This window comes from Vidua macroura, chromosome 2, assembly GCF_024509145.1.
Source record: "Vidua macroura isolate BioBank_ID:100142 chromosome 2, ASM2450914v1, whole genome shotgun sequence".
NCBI lineage: Eukaryota > Metazoa > Chordata > Aves > Passeriformes > Viduidae > Vidua > Vidua macroura.
Window position 1 is genome coordinate 108,625,999 of NC_071572.1, and position 16,203 is coordinate 108,642,201.

Consider the following 16,203-nt stretch of genomic DNA (forward strand, 5'->3'; position numbering starts at 1 on the left):
TACAAATTCTCTTCAGATAAAGATGTCTACAAGAGAGACTTGCTAGTGTCTGATGGAAAATTTAAGAACAGCATGGCATTCAAGGAATCTGCTTAATTATTGCCATCTTACTCTTGCAGCATTTTTTTGTCCATGTATTCTGTATACTTTCAGGTGAAAAAAAATCATTAATTTCTTTTAACATCAGAGGAAAGCCTGCAGGTTTTTTACAAAGCAATCTATCAGAAGTATTATTGTTGAGTAAGGATAAGTCATTGAGCTGAAAACCAGACTTTTAACACTAACAGCTTCTGCCAGGAAAGCATTTACTAACAGGAATTGAGGAACAAAAGCAACCAAAAATGCCTTTGCATCTGGAAATGGTTACCAAAATGGCAACTATGTATAAAGTAGCCCAATCACACAACCCTAAGACTCTTTTTTTTTTACTTTTAAAAGCAAGTGTTACAAAAAATATTTGACACTTCTCCCTTTTTTTCCTTAAGCTCAAATATTTTAAACTTATAAATTAATTCAAAACTAACAAACAAGTTTTTTTTTTTTGTGTGTTTTTTCCCCTCCACCTTATCATGACCTTTTGGAATTGAATTATATAGCACATATATAGGTAAAAAATTAAATTTCAGTCTAGCCAGCTCTAACAGCTCCTCTTCCCAATCAATTTTGATAGCATAGAAGCACAAAGAAGCCCAGTTTAGAGAGTCCACATGTGTTTAATCTTTGATTAATTGAACAAAAACTAAGCGCCTCCAGACATATTTCTTTTAATCACAGGAACGATATCTTTTCAGTTGCTTTGCTAGTAGGAGAGAGTCAGCAGATGTGTGCCTGGTCTAAAGGGACTTTCTCTTTCTCTGGAGAACACAGTTTAAATAGGAGAGGAACAGACATATGCTGACTATGCACTGCTTAACAGATGACGTAGAGAAGCATCTACTACCTCAGGGAGTGGAACAGGGCAGTTTTCAAATTAAATTTCTTTCAAATTCAAAGCGATCAGCTGAAATCAATTTACATACAGGATGCAAGTCAAGTCAGACAGTTCTCATCAGAACAGCTCACAGACACAAAGATGCAAATCTATCTTTGCCAGCAGTATGATCTCAAAGAAAGGTTTTAACCTGATGACAGTAAAAAAGGAAAATAAAAATTAATTTCTTCAAAATTTTAAACACAGCTGATACTTTTGTTTTCTGGGGAATGATAATTCAAAATAATATTTCATTAATGAGGAGTATTTGCCAAATATTCTCAATTAATATACAAATGTATTGGCACAACACAAATTTATTTCCAAATATTAACTCAGAAGCAAGTCTTTAAGAACTTCAGAAAAACTTTTTTTTAAAGTGTCATACTGGGGGAAAAAAGCATCAGAACAACCAATGCATGAGGATTACTAGTCAGCATTTTACTTGTCTGACTTTATACTTCTGCCTACAGGCGTATGTCCTGTATCATCAGCTAGGAAATGGAAACACTTATAAAAATAGAAATGATCTTCATCTAGTTCTACCAAGATGTCTTGGGGGAGGGAGAAGGAGGGGAAAGAAAGATCAAGAGTCTAAAGCAGAAACTGGGAGAAAATGTACTAGACACCTCTTAGATGAAAACACCACATAAAGACTCCCTCAGACCAGAGGAACCTCACAATCAGGAAAAATGAGGAGACAGCCAATGGTCCCAGTTAATTTGATAACTTGCATTAAGGAGCTCCCTCTGAACTCTGCTCAATCCTTCCCAGCCCAGAGGCACACACACAGGCTGGAGAACTGTTGAACAGCACATCATTTAATGACACGGGAAGGGAGGAAAAACAAGCTTCAGACACTGAAAACAAACTGTGGTATTAAAATGTCCTTTTCCTTCTTCATGCAAGTAGGATATCTGCCTTAATTCCCATTTACACTCAATGTTAAGAGTCCAAATTGTCTTCCACAGGCTTCTGAATAGCCAAACTAAGGATATCTTTAGTATCAATTCCCTGTGTTGGCTGGATTCAGGAAAAACGTTTAAATACTTGTATCAGGATTATGCTTGATAGAAGACCCTTCAACCTGAACAATTTTGATTCCATTTTTTTCTTTGAAACTAACAACTTGATGACAAAATGTGCAAAGCAAGGCTTTCACCTCATTTGAAGAGCCAGATTCCCCAGTTTTGGTTCAAGGCTTCAGATAATCTTTTACCCATCAGAGCTGCCATTCCACAAAAAAGACTGGTACTACATTGTTTGATTTATGAATTCAGTGAGCTGCACAGCAATTTTTGGCAGGACTACAAAACATCTAATTTTGCTTAATCATCCATCCCAGCATGGCCACTGCAACATCCTAAATTACTCATCAGCTTAAGAATAATCTATTTATTTACAGTATCACCACCCATCAAGACTTGTACTTCTAACTTGCTCTGTTCTGCATAGTTTCTGGGAAAATACAGACATGTAAGAACAGTTTTCAGGCAAAGTGTACATTACCTTGCCCTGATCTTGGCAGGAGTAGATAACTGCATTGAATAGGAATATTTTATGTGCTCTGTTTTCACAGTGGTTGAAAGTCTCAGGTAATAGCATCCATGAAAAATTTTCATTTTTAAAGTATCATTGTAATCCACTGACAGTAACACTCTCCTGTGAACTGCTTTGATACAGAATTAGCTATAATGCTCAAATATGTCAACACACATCAGCAATCAAAGTCCTCTTAGTTTGCTTCCAAAATCTAGTGAATCTTAGCACTTCAGGTGTAATACAGAAGAGGCTTCCAAACATCCCCACAGAACAACCAAAACCCTAAAATATGAGTCTCGTGATTTTTAAGACTTTTAAGAACTAACCTTACAAATTTCCAAATACATACAAGTTGTATTTTAGATAATAAACATGGAAATTTCCTTTAATAATAGACTTAGACATAACAGAATGAAGCTCTGCCTGCCATACCAAACTTATAAACTTACAGGTAGAAGCATATTTAAGCTGTCATGTCTCACTTCTTTAGTTGTCCCTAGATTGTTTTTTGGTCGTTGTTGTTTTTTTAAAAATCTCTAGGGTTTTGTTTTTTCTTAAATCTGTACATAAGTTTATTCCTTAATGCATACATTAACCTCGTAAACCCCTCTACAGCATGCACAACCAGTAATTCTATTATTTTATCCATTTATTCATGAGTGCAGGCAGAAGACTCAAAGAAGACAGACCTTTTGTGATACCTTAAAACCAACCACACACTTGAAATGAAGCCCTGACTTTTGTGAGACTTTGCCAAATAAAACTGTAAGCAACATGAACAGCCATGCACATGGGTGCCTCAAATGATGGAAGTTCTGATACGTATCCAAAATGTTTTACTCGTTGTCATGCAGCTGAAGAACGGAGTTGTTCATCCCACACTCTTAACATGCCAGTGATTACACATAAGGTCCTTTACACAAATTTCATAGTTTGAATTCTGACAATATTGCATAATTTGCAGGTAATACTACAATCAAGAACTCAGGAAGGCTGTATATTGCCTAAAACTAGTGCAAAGTGAGAAAGAATTTTGCAGCTCATATTCTGCATAACAGGAAAATGAACTACAGGGAAGTCATCACTGATCTTCAGATTCTATAACCTTAAAACTGTAACAAAGTATTTTTAGAACTATGTCATCTAGTATGCACTGGAACTTATGTTATGATGATGAAAAAGCTACACATGAAAGAATCATGCCAAATACCCTGGTCATAAATATATATCTTCTCTAAAAATTCACTCTGATGAGGGGAAAGAATTTTTCTGGCAAAAGAGAAATAAGTTTGTCTCAGAGAAATATGATTTGGAAAACTGATTTGCAGAGTCCCTGACTAGCAAACATAACCAAATTCATTTGCATTTGATTTTTCTTAACAGCCTGAAAAATCTTTAGAGTGGAGAAAGGAAAATGAATATACCCTTGAAGCTATTGTTGTCACTCTCGAGATGAGTAGGGTTCTACAAAACTATTACTTAACAGACATCCACAAGATCCAGAGTTCCAATTTTCCTCAAAAAAGAATAACATAAAAAAAAAAACACTTGAATCAAATTATCACACACCAATAACTGAATTTGGTCTTAATCAGGTGGATCTATTCACCAGACAATCCTGAGAGATTCAAACACGTGAAGCAGCTTGCAGCCACTTTCCAGTCTGCTAATGCACTTTTTCAAAACTGCTCCTATTTCTCTACTCTGAAAAACGACTTTGTTTTCCAACTGTTAATGTGAGAGCCAAAACAGTCTTCAGCCTTTACTCTGAGGATGAAGTATGATTCCACTTTCTTCTCCCACCTGTAAAAGCTGACATTTATAGAGAGAATTACCCAGCTTCATTTTGACAGGGACATGCCCTTTCCACATTCTTTAGGACCTTTCACCACCGGAGAACGTGTCACTGGTAGGCAGTAATCCAAAACCAGTTACATTCCTCCAAAAGAAAACATGGAGCAAATTTAAGTAGGTCTCCAGTGATCAAAAGGCTGAGTTCAGGAAGTCAGGAAGAGGGAGGGAAACAGACTTGGAGCAGCCTCAGTCTGGAGGATGCCTCCACCCTGATTATCCCAATCTCACCCCTCCTGGGCTACGCTGCAGAAACTGCATGCTTCTGCAAAACGACTCTGAACACATACAGCCAGTCTCCATTTCAAAAAGTTGTGGAAATGGGATTTCAAATACAGATGAACCCAGTGAACTTAAAAAAAATAAATTCCCCAGTTAAACAGGAGTTACATCACTTAGTTGACTGACTTGCAATTCACATTTTATGCAAATTTATCTCCTTCCCATTTGACAGATCTAAATTTCAAACAAAATGTCAAGTCAAGTAATACTAAGTTACCAAGCTTCTTTGCATAGAGCTGTGCAAGAGAAAGTAGTTTTACTAGTCTCCAAAGTGTCTGAAGTACTTTAATTCCTGAAATATCAAGTGGCTGGCTAAATAACGTGTTTGGTAGATTTAGGATACCACTCTTCACTAGCCAGAGGATCACCTTGTTTTTAAGGATTTTTAGGGGATGGAGCATGATTTCAAGGTAATAACTGAAGAAACTTAAGCAAATACAGCTGCACAAATATTTTTATATAAAATAAAATAGGACTATGGAAAAGATATAACAAATCCTTAATGCTGTGAGTAGACACATGACACCTTCAAACATTCTGGAAGGGTCATAAGAGCCATATATTAAATAAGACACTTATTTAATTCAATTTGCTGACAGTAAATGTTATTTAGGTCATGATCAATGGTATTAATTTAGGACAAACACTACAATTACTTAGATATATATCAGTGGAAGAAAATGCAGCATCCTCTGGATTAAATGACATGCAAATGTCAGTCAAATCACCAAGGAGAGGCTGATGACTAGAAAGTGACAAAGCAGAGGGAAAACCATCTTCAATTCTGATTTAAGTTACTACTCCCCTGTGGTAATCAAATCTAAAGCTGCTTTGAAAGTTCTTAAAATACATAGGTATTAAAAAAAAACCAAACAGCTTTTAATATAGTGAAGTCTTCTGAAATCTGTAGCTTTGAAATCCCACTACATTTCTTTCTTTCAAACTGTGGAATCTACGCACAGTGTGCTTAAGGAAGATGTCCACCTGACTACATAAGCAACAAATACTCTTTGTGGATTAAACTCAAAAGATGAGCATGCTTAGAAAGTTGAAAAATAATTGCATGAAGGCATAACAGACATGAAAACTTTAGTATTAACCTGAATCTAAAGTGAAGTGCACAACAGCCTTTGGAAAGTGAAGGAATTTCCTCTAACAATATGTTACTATATGAGATGATCGGAGAAAAGTGATAAATTTCCCATCATGTGAAACAAACTGGTGCAGGCATGAGCTGCCTCTTCCAGTCAAGAGTTAGCAGGTAAACTGCAAAACATGATGTTGCTTCTTGTTTCACAAAAGGTTTTTGGTTAAAATTGTAGCATCAAAGCATATAATGAGCACTCTTAATCATCTTCTATACTTTGTGGAAAGTAGAAACCAAACAAAAGCAATTTGACTCTGCAAACATACAAAAATTAAACTAGAACATAAGGCTTTCTAAACAAGCAACTGTGTATGACTACAGGCATAGAAATGTAAATGCTCTGGTGCTCAGCACAGGTGTGCTGAGAACTAAACTGAACAGTTTGCTGATTTGTAGCAATCCGCTGCAAACGCAGCTCCAGTTTATAATGATTACACCTATAATGCAGAGCTTTTTAATTTAATGCAAATTTATTCCACCAGCTTTCAACTCTTTCCTTGTTCCTCACCTCTTCTGTGCTATTTAAAGTGCTTTGGTGCTACTGCACTGTCACAGCACTATTTCTACTAAAATAATAACCTTTACTGTTAAAATTCTTTGTCTACAATGTCCCAGTATGCAACTAAAATTGTATATCATTATATCCACAATCTTATTTCCAAATATAGATTGTGGTTTTTCTTTTTTCTTTACAGCATTGTTGGTGGTTACTTTTCCATAAAAGCCCTTGATACAAGGGCTAGTGAGTTCCACTTTGAAGAGGATTAACAATTTAATGCTATATTATTGTTAAATTATGTACATTTACACACTTTAAAGAAGGGTTTTTTTTTTTTTTTTGTCTCAAGAGTTGGCTGAATCTCTTAAAAAAATTGTGGCAATATCAGTATTTTGCATTCAGACTCTGTTAGTAAGACCCTCTACTATAATCACATGAAAATTATTTGAGCCAGGGTTGACAAATAAATTTAATAACTATGTACTATTTGCATTGTTGCATGCACAGTGCATCAATCACTGAAGTCCACCTCACATTTCTGGGTTCTGATGAGAAGTTGTGCATTTCACACATCGCTTCAAGGTACATCACAAATAAAAAGAACACAAAATAAGCATAGAACATTAAAACCCCATCTAAGAACCAATGTGAAGTGCTATAAACGAAACAGCAATTAGATAAAAATCAAGATCTCAACCCTTAATGCCCACTCAAAATTACATTTACAAGATACCAGATACAGCATTTGGGAGTAAGGAGTATGATTCAAACAGGTTACACATTTACTGGATAAGCATACTTCCAGCTACCCAGACACTGATTACTTTTATCACTAGAAGTGGTTAACACGGAAACAGCATGATCTTAATCGTGTATATCTGCACTGTTGTATGTGAAGCTTGAGATCTTTCTGGTGTAGTTACCAAAGTCCTTGGGATTGTTTTGAATGTGAGAGACTAGACAGAGGGCTCAAGCAAATGCACAAATTTAGTCTATTTCCTTGGCCTTCTGTGAGACTTGTGAAAATCTGTGAACTCTTCTAAAACTATACACCAGTGGTGGCATTTAACCTATCTAAGAGATAGGGGCCTCTTCAGAGCTCGTTAACAACATGAATCATTCAGTCAACAGAGATCAGTGTTTTCAGAGTGACTCACCCAGTTCTCTGCTGCTCTTCAACAGGACACCAGGTGAATTGCTACACATTACAAAGGAAGCCTATAAAAGCCACTTCAAAATAGACATCTAACTTTGAATTGCAAGGCTTCCTCTCATACTTCAGTACCCCCAAAATTGAGTTTTTTTGACCTACACTTGGCCCTCCATATGAATGCTTAAACCACTTTAATGTACAATCTCTTCCTCTACAAGAAGTAGAGTTTAAAGGATATACAGGAAGAGATAAGCATTACAAACTGATGTGAACATACTTGACTGCTCCTTCCGTTGGCCAATACTTAAAACCAGAGAGATAATTTTGTGGGCCAGTTCTTTTGGAGAAAAAAAATAATAATTTTGTGTTTCTAAATATGCCATTCTTCTTTCTAGTGTTTATTTGTGCAACAACAATTATCTTGTTACATCAAATCCTGGCTATCCTGCTTCCTATTACACACTGTAAATTGCATGGTTATCTGGAGAGGAAAAAACATGTATAAATTGAAACTAAGTATACAAAATCGTACAAACATAAAGCAATCATAATTTTATGGAAGCATGAAAGTAGCAAAAATGTAAGTAGCACAAAATCAGCTGAATTTCTCCAGTGATATGATACATCTTCTGACTTCCCTTCTATTTTCCTATCTCTGCATAAATAATAATTAACCGTGTAATTCCTTCATTGCTTTCAAGTCACTGCCTCAGAGGCAGCTCACACTTATTTTTATCTTCAAATAACATCAAAGCAAGCGGCTGTTACCAAAGGGGGGAGGAGGGAAATGTACTTACTTGCCACCTCCAGCGATGCATTATGACTTACAGCTTCCCCAAGGTAATTCCTTGCCACACACACATAGACCCCTTCGTCCGGCCGGCTCTTGCGCCCGTGCACGATGCGCAGGAAAAATAAAGATCCGCTGGGCAGCAGCATCCGGTGGGAGCGCGGGTCATCCTTGTCTGTTTCCACCCTTTCCCCCCCCTTGTACCACTCGATGGTGGGGGTCGGCCTTCCCTCTGCTTTGCAGTTCAAAGTGGCTGGTTCTCCTTTGGAAACAATCAAATCGGAGGGGTGCTCCACGATCCGAGGCGGGAAATCCTCCTGTCGAAGACGGGAACCTGCAAGGTAAAAAAATGTAAAATTTTCTCAGGAAATCACTGCCAGATACTGTCACGGTGTTTTGCAAAACAACTACTTAACCATCACCTCGCAGCACAGCATTTGATAAGAGCAGCTATTAACATCCTGAAGTACACAACAGAAAACCTTAGCGCACTTCACCGTATGCAAGGTTCTCCCAAGTGAGTATGTTCAAAAGCACTTTCTCAAGAGGGGACCTAATATTAGTGAACAGCCAGATTCCTAAATCACATCAATCTTTACATGGATCTATTCATGTACATAAATTTATACAGTCATGCATATGCACATCTAGAACTACATAAACTAGCCCTACACATACCCCACAGAGATCAGACCACCTCAACCAGCAGAACTGGTACTTCTAATCCATAACCCAAAGCCATAGCCAACCTTACGCAACCTTCTGGGAAGGCCATTAATTCATGCAATGTCTACAGAGTAACTCTAACATTTCCACTGCTCACAGAGTTGCTTTATTTCACTTGTACTATCATCTCCTAAGTTCTTAGTAAAGTAGTGCTGTAAAAGTATAAATGCATGGAGGGCCTGAGTGCTTCTTATGCTTTGTGCATCAGGGAAAATTTTTACTTTATAAAATTCTAGATGCCTCCAATCTAGAAAAAACTGTGAGGCAAGAGTATCCAGCATAAAAGAAAAGTTACAAGAAAGTAAGATACTCTCCTAGACAAGGTGCTTCTAAACAAGATGCTCCTCTAGAAAAGTATTCCATTTCAGACTATTTAAAAAATTGAGCTGATAACTTGCATTAAAAACAAAACATAAAACCCCAAACAGAAAACACAAAACAAATGAAAAAAAAACCCTAACAAAAAGCCCCAAAACCCCAACAAAGAAACAAACAAACAACCCCAGTAATAGTCTGCATAGATATATACCACAGACAAATATGATAATCTACTGGATACCCAAGAATTCCAAACTGGGAATAAACACGTATCAAAATGTTCAGGGTTTTAAAATGTTGACTCAAATTTAAATTATTGTTTTCCTTATTTCTCTCTTTCTTGAAGCACAACTTTGCCATGGATAAAAATTAGTCTCTTGGGTCACTAATTCCTGATTATTAAAATCTCAGATGCCAAGATTCTTTATTAACATTAATAACATGGGGTTTGAACAGCTGTGAAGCACCAGAAACACAAATCTATTCACAGCAGGTTAATAGACCATAAACTGATATGGAAACAGGGAAAGGAGACAAGAAGAGGAGAGGTCCAGGGACTACTGTTTTAAATATATGCTAAATATGTCATATATACATACATGCATGCATACATATCTATACATATATAAAAATATTCTAAAATGTACAATTTTCATTTTATTTAATATTTTCTTTACCTCAAGATAATTAAATGTTCAGCTAATCAGCTAGCACTACCACATGCTCAAAAAATCTGTCAGTATGGCCAGACTACACTGAAATACATTTGCATTCTGTATGTAGTAAAACAGGTAGTTTTACATGAATTTTACTGATCATTAAAATACAAAACATCTCAAACAGCAATAAACCTCCTCTTCAGATAAGGTTTGGGTAGACAGAACAGAAGCCAAGGAGCTTCCAAACCCTTCTGCTGGCTACACACCCTGGCACAGCCCAAGCCTGCACATCACACCAAAGACAAATTTTAAGCAGCACCTCCAAGAGGTTTGGCACAGGCCAAACCCAGTGAAAGGAGAGCTAAGAGCACAAGAAAATTATGCCAACGAGCACTGATGTTTTGCAGCAGCTAAAAAAGCCTCTAATAGACTTCTGTGTTCCCTGAGAACACATCTCAGTCACTGCAAAGCTGCATCTTTGTCTACTCATCCCAAACTTTTACACAGCTTTTGTGAAAAGCCCCTCATTGAATACTTCTGCCCTAACAAGTGTGTCGGCCAATTTCAAATCCCTATTTCCAAGGTAAAAATGCCTAGAGAGGGATTAAAAACCTTATTTTGTTTATATTTTTACTCACTTCCTATGTAATTCCCAAGGAAAGGTGTTGAAACAAAGGATTACAGAGCTAAAATCAATTGCTCTAAGATGCTCTGGAAAAATAAAAAGGCAATTTCAATGTAAGATGTTTAAAAGGCAGTTAAGAAGTCTTTTAAAAACCAAAGTTTTGACATATGCTAGTATGTACCGTGTTTGTATTTTCACAAGCAATTCTAGCTAGCCAGCACACAATACAGTACAAGTATCCTATTGTTTCTGTCAGCCTAGCCCAGACCACAAATAAATGAAATACCATTTTCAGATATATTGTATGCAAGCTTTCCACACTGACATTTAACTGGCTGCACATGTACTTCAAGCACTGTACACAATGAAAGCATAAAGACTGACCTCTAAACTTTCTTGAAAACTGAGACTCAAAACCCTAAGCGGGGGAAAAAAATCCTTCAGGATCATCCAGGAATGCTCATATATATTTTTATCTTTGCTGGATAATATTGGAGAAGATAAATAACAGAAATGTCTTTTTTTTTTTTTTTTTTAATATATCTTAGCATTTTATAAAGTAACATTCCTCTAGTAAATTTCATAGCACTGCTTAGATCAGAAAGGGACAAAAGTTGCATGATTACTTGACTGGCACATAGTGAGCAGTAAGCACAGATTTAGTGACAACTGCCTGAGGGGTATAATGGCCTTGACAACCAAGTTATAATCTTTTTACATATCTACACTTTTTCTTTTTTTTTTTAATATTCCTTTTCTTTTAGCTAGTTATTTAAGCTGCATTTACCTTTTATTGAGAAGAAGCAGCTTCAATTATCAACATAAATCCTAAGAGTGAACACCAATCCTACAATTTTCCTGTCAGAAATCCTTCCAAAAGCTGAGCACCTAATACATACTGGGTCTGCCATTAAATATACAACAGAACTGCTGTTTCTTTTTCCCAAAGATGACAGCACTGGGTTATAGGAACTAAACAGCTTGCGTTCTCTGCTTTTATTATGATTCAAGTCTTTCATAAAAAGTCAACTGGATACCACCAATTAAAGTACCCCATACTAATTATTTCATGCTGCTGCTTAAAAGAACAATTATATGAAATCATGTTTCCAGTTTCTGGAAACTGTTGGGCTGCACCACAACAATTTTTACAAGAACTCAAACAATGACATAAACAGATGTGAAGGTACAGAGAAAACTTGCATTAGATAAATGACAAATTTGTAGAAACTAAGATTTTCCTTTATTCCCAACTTACAACATCCTCTTGGTAGCATATTAAAACTTATCAGTAAACAGTAGGGAGTGTATTTGAATATGAAAGCTGCTCATATCAGGGGTTCAAACACTATGTACCCCTTGTGTACAAACATGTTGTCCTTCAGAGGAAAACAAAAAAGTTTGTGGTATTGGAACAAACTGCATCAGTCCATCTAAACCTGAGCTCAGATGGATATGGAAAACCTCATCTCCCAAGATCTATATATCTAAATAGTGATTTATCATAAGTATTATAAAATACAGTGTGACAGACTGTATCCTTAGCCAAATTCCTAAGGGCCAGTATACTCTTGGCCCTGTTTCTTTTCCATTCCACAAATACTGCATTTAACACTGATTTTCAGAGCACATGAACCTTGCTCTTTTCTTTTCATTACTGAAACCCTATGTAAGATCTGGGTAACTGAGCCTAATTGCTATCAAAGTTATTAGTAAAATGCTAACAAACAAAACCACAAGTTAAAAAGCAGTGTTAGGAGATCCTTGCAAACAATTATACATAATCAGATCATAAGAGTTCCCCCAATTCCCAAGTGTTTCCAGTAACAACTTAACCTCTCTCAGAAAATTTTCAGAAAGTGGAGGGGAGTATCTCTGTGGTTTTATGTAAGTTGACTGGAAAGATGCTCCATAAGTCTCTCGTGCTAGTGGTTAGAAATCTTGCCCTAATCCTCAGGTTAAACATACCTCCAAATAGTAAGTACCTCATTCTTCCTGTGCTGAAAGTGCCCTGTAATTCAGATCTCTCCACAAACTTCTTGGACTTTTATGCCTTTGACATGCAAATTGCAACCTTTTCCTTTTTTACGAGCCTCTTGGATTCTGTGTTGTTGCTGCTCTTAGAAGTCATAAAACTAATTTCGTCTGGTTTTCCCCTCATAAGATTTGCTCACCTTTTCCTTGTCTTAAATTCTAGTTTATTCTTTTTGAAGATGGAAGACCCAAACCATACACACTCCAGAGGCAAGCAGACTCTGAATACTATTTCAAGCACACACTGCAAAACAATATCACATCATGCTACAGGGCAAAAATAACTAAAGGATAAATCAAAGTATTTTTCTCAAAGTGGCTTTTCTGCCCTATACCTGCAGCTAACCTATCCTATTGAGTTTGTTTTGTTGTACAGACAACAAATAATTGTCAAGGAAAAAAAAAACAGAACTAGGAAGACTCACTGACATTTTGTCCCATTCATTTTCTTTCTCTCAACTTCTCCATTCTTTTAATATTCCTACTCTTTGTATACTACCATTCTGCAGCTTCAATAAAACACCTGATTTCCTAAGCTTTGTAGCCTACAAGAACTGCATATTGAAAAGCAATTATTTTGACATTTTGGGGTTTATTGTCGTCTTTCCAAAACCAAAGACATGAAGTAATTAATAAACATAGTAAGGCTGTGCCTCTTTTGATTTTCCCAAAATAGTTATATCAGAACAGAAATTTCATTGTCTAATTCTGCTTTGCTATAAAGCAAAAGAGTTAAAACTGCATTTAACTGATATTTCTGAAACACCAACTGGAGAATAGCACTGGTACCACTTTGGTGTGAGGAAGTGGGCCTTTGACACAGAGTTTTACTTACAACAGCTGTTCATTTCTAACACCTGAACATTAAACATATATTCTAGAAAAACAAAGTTACACTTTTCACCTAAATCCCACCATTACTTAGCACAGTCATAACTCCTTTAAAAGGATGCCACTTTCATGAACAAAAATGTTCCCCTGCAAGTGAGAGAGTATTTGTACACTAAGGAGGAAAACATAAGAGTTGGAATGCGACAGCTCAGTCACATCAGCTGATCAATGCCTACCTGGGACTACAGGTTTACTGAAGTGCATTTCAAGACATGGTAAATGGTTCCAAACACTGATCTGGGAATAGGTGCAGTTATTTTCAATAGATACCATAAAATGTGAAAAGCAGGGCTCTCGCTTTGGATCAGCAGAAGCTGCAGTTATCCTATGTCTTCTCAATGAAAAGAAATGCTCTATTTCTTTTTCTGAGAACACACTGGAAAACAGGTGAGCAAGATGTAAGTGAAAAGAAAAGCCCTGAACACTACCTGATCACTCCCACCACAAAACCAAAGTGATGTTCCCTGAAAAAGAAGTTGTTCTTATTTCAATTTACATCACCACGTCAAGGAATCCTTTTATTTCCCTTCTCTAATCGCTATTGACATTTCATTGATAGACAAAATTATTAACATATTTTTCTTTTAATTATCTCTCCTACTAAAGGATATTTTAGGGTAAGCAAAATAATTTAAGACCAAAATTTGATTACAAAATGTGGATGGCTTTTAAATAAATCTGTAGACATCCAGAAAATATTTTTCCCACTCAAAAGACAGCAACAAAATCACTTCAAGGTTAAGACACCATGAATTACAATTGCATTTCTGTCACAGCTACCACACTATCAGGAGATGTCAGAAACCAGTAATTTACTGTACACTTATGGAAAAAAAAAAAACTAGGGTAATGACAGAGCGCCTGGAGTTTTAAGCCACGTCTGTCTGTCTCTTTGAAATAAGAGATTAAATGGGAGCTGTACTAAAAATGCATCAAATCCAGACTGATCTCGTGCCTGGCTCTTACACTGAGAGATGTAAGCCAAACACTGGAAGCTACAGACATTCAATTTACACAATATTCGTGACCTGGTCAGCTGAACAGGAGTTACAGGAGTTAGTTGAAGTATTGTAGCAATAAGCTAAATAAATAAAGAAGGAAAAATAATTTTTAAAAAGTTTATATATCATGGGTGTAAATGGTTTGCTTCTGTTCTTTATTCAGCAGGACATACACGAAAAAGCCATGAGTTGTAAGCAAAAAAGTCTTCTGGAAAGCTGCACATTATCTTAGAGTTATTTACATACTCCACCTGGTGGGAATGGAGGAAAAAAAAAAAAGCAAATACTGCATTGCTCAGATATTAACACTGAGTCTCCATTTTAGTTCCTAAAGACATATTTCCCAGGAGATGCTAAGAGGGACTTGCTCTCTGAAATAATCACTTTTAACAAAGAAGCACTAGATGGCAACAGTAAGAGTCATGCTTTAAACCAAAATTAAATTCAACTCTTCCAAATTGCTCTTGAACAAACCACTTATTTTCAAGAGACTCAGCTTTATACTCAATCTTTGTTACATGAACACATGCTACTGCTTTGTGCAGCAGTTAGCATAAATAAGTCCTGACCTGGTTATTCATTAAATTAGCTGGAACATAAATTTAAAATAGTAATATTTATATTGCACCATGTAAGAGGCTGACATTTACATAAAACCCTAGGCAATAGCTAATGTTCCCAGGGTAAGTAACTGGTCAGTTTTATTTTTTCTTTCCCTCGGTTGTGCTTCCTGGTAAGATATTTATCTCATCTGACTTTGGTGCATACTGTAATAGTTTGGGATGTCGGTATCTAGGGCACTCACTTTTGAAACTAAAACTCCCTCAATAAAAACAACAACATCCCACCAAACTGGTAAGCTGGGAATAGTATTTTCCCTTAAGGGAAACAATGAAATTACAGAAATACTTTCATTAATAATTCAAAATCAACTATGACCCAGTGAGCAACTCCACTATATTCAAAAACAAAAACAAGCACAATGGTAATAAAGTCAATTTCATTATTTCTTTTTGTCTTTGAAAGGGCTGGAGTAATGCTGGGAGGTATTTTCTACAATGGGATTGAGAAGTGCACTAGGACAAGACTGAGAATGGCTGAGCTGTATCTGAAGGCAAGCTCGCCTTTGGAGATTTGGATGCGAGAAGCTGGCAGTGACCATGCCGAAGGGCAGGATGAGTGAAGCAGTGGGGTCAGGCACAAAGAGCGTGACCCGGTGGGAGCTGCACAGGCCCTGGCATGGCTGTCAAGAGCATGAGGGAAAAGACATGGCAAAGGATTATGGGGAAAAAAAGTAAATGTTAATTAGAGTTGAAGTAAAGACCAACTGGAAGACAACTAGGGAAACAGATACTTGAACTGTTTAAGGTAACAGGATGTGATGAAAATGATGGATAATTCCGTGGACAACAGAGCTGGAAAGATACGGAAAATGACCACTGGTTAAACACAGGAGTGGGGACACAGTGGGAAGATGTGAGACAGCTCAAAGCAATCACTTGTGCCCTGTCCTCCTCCTTTCATGGCAGATGGCATTCCCTACAAAGGCAGGCCTGACAGCTCTGATGGGCTGTCAGCAGCTTGAGAAGAAAAGACAGAGGAAATGGAGAGCGTGGGGACTGAGGCTGCTGTGAGTCAGATCAGAATTGCCACTTCCAGGGCTTGGTTTTCTATTGAGCAGGGAGGGAGGGAGGATTAGGAAACAAAGAAGAGGC

The 16,203-nt window shown here is 36.8% G+C and overlaps 1 protein-coding gene across 3 annotated transcripts in view; it reads right to left on the reverse strand.

Moving 5' to 3' along the window:
* ROBO1 (roundabout guidance receptor 1) overlaps nucleotides 1-16,203 on the reverse strand; it is a 292,886-nt gene that overhangs the window by 241,887 nt on the left and 34,796 nt on the right. For all 3 annotated transcript variants that reach the window (XM_053969867.1, XM_053969868.1, XM_053969866.1), the window contains exon 2: nucleotides 8,242-8,568. In XM_053969867.1, coding sequence (XP_053825842.1) covers nucleotides 8,242-8,568 — 327 coding nt within the window. The remainder of the gene's footprint in view (nucleotides 1-8,241; nucleotides 8,569-16,203) is intronic.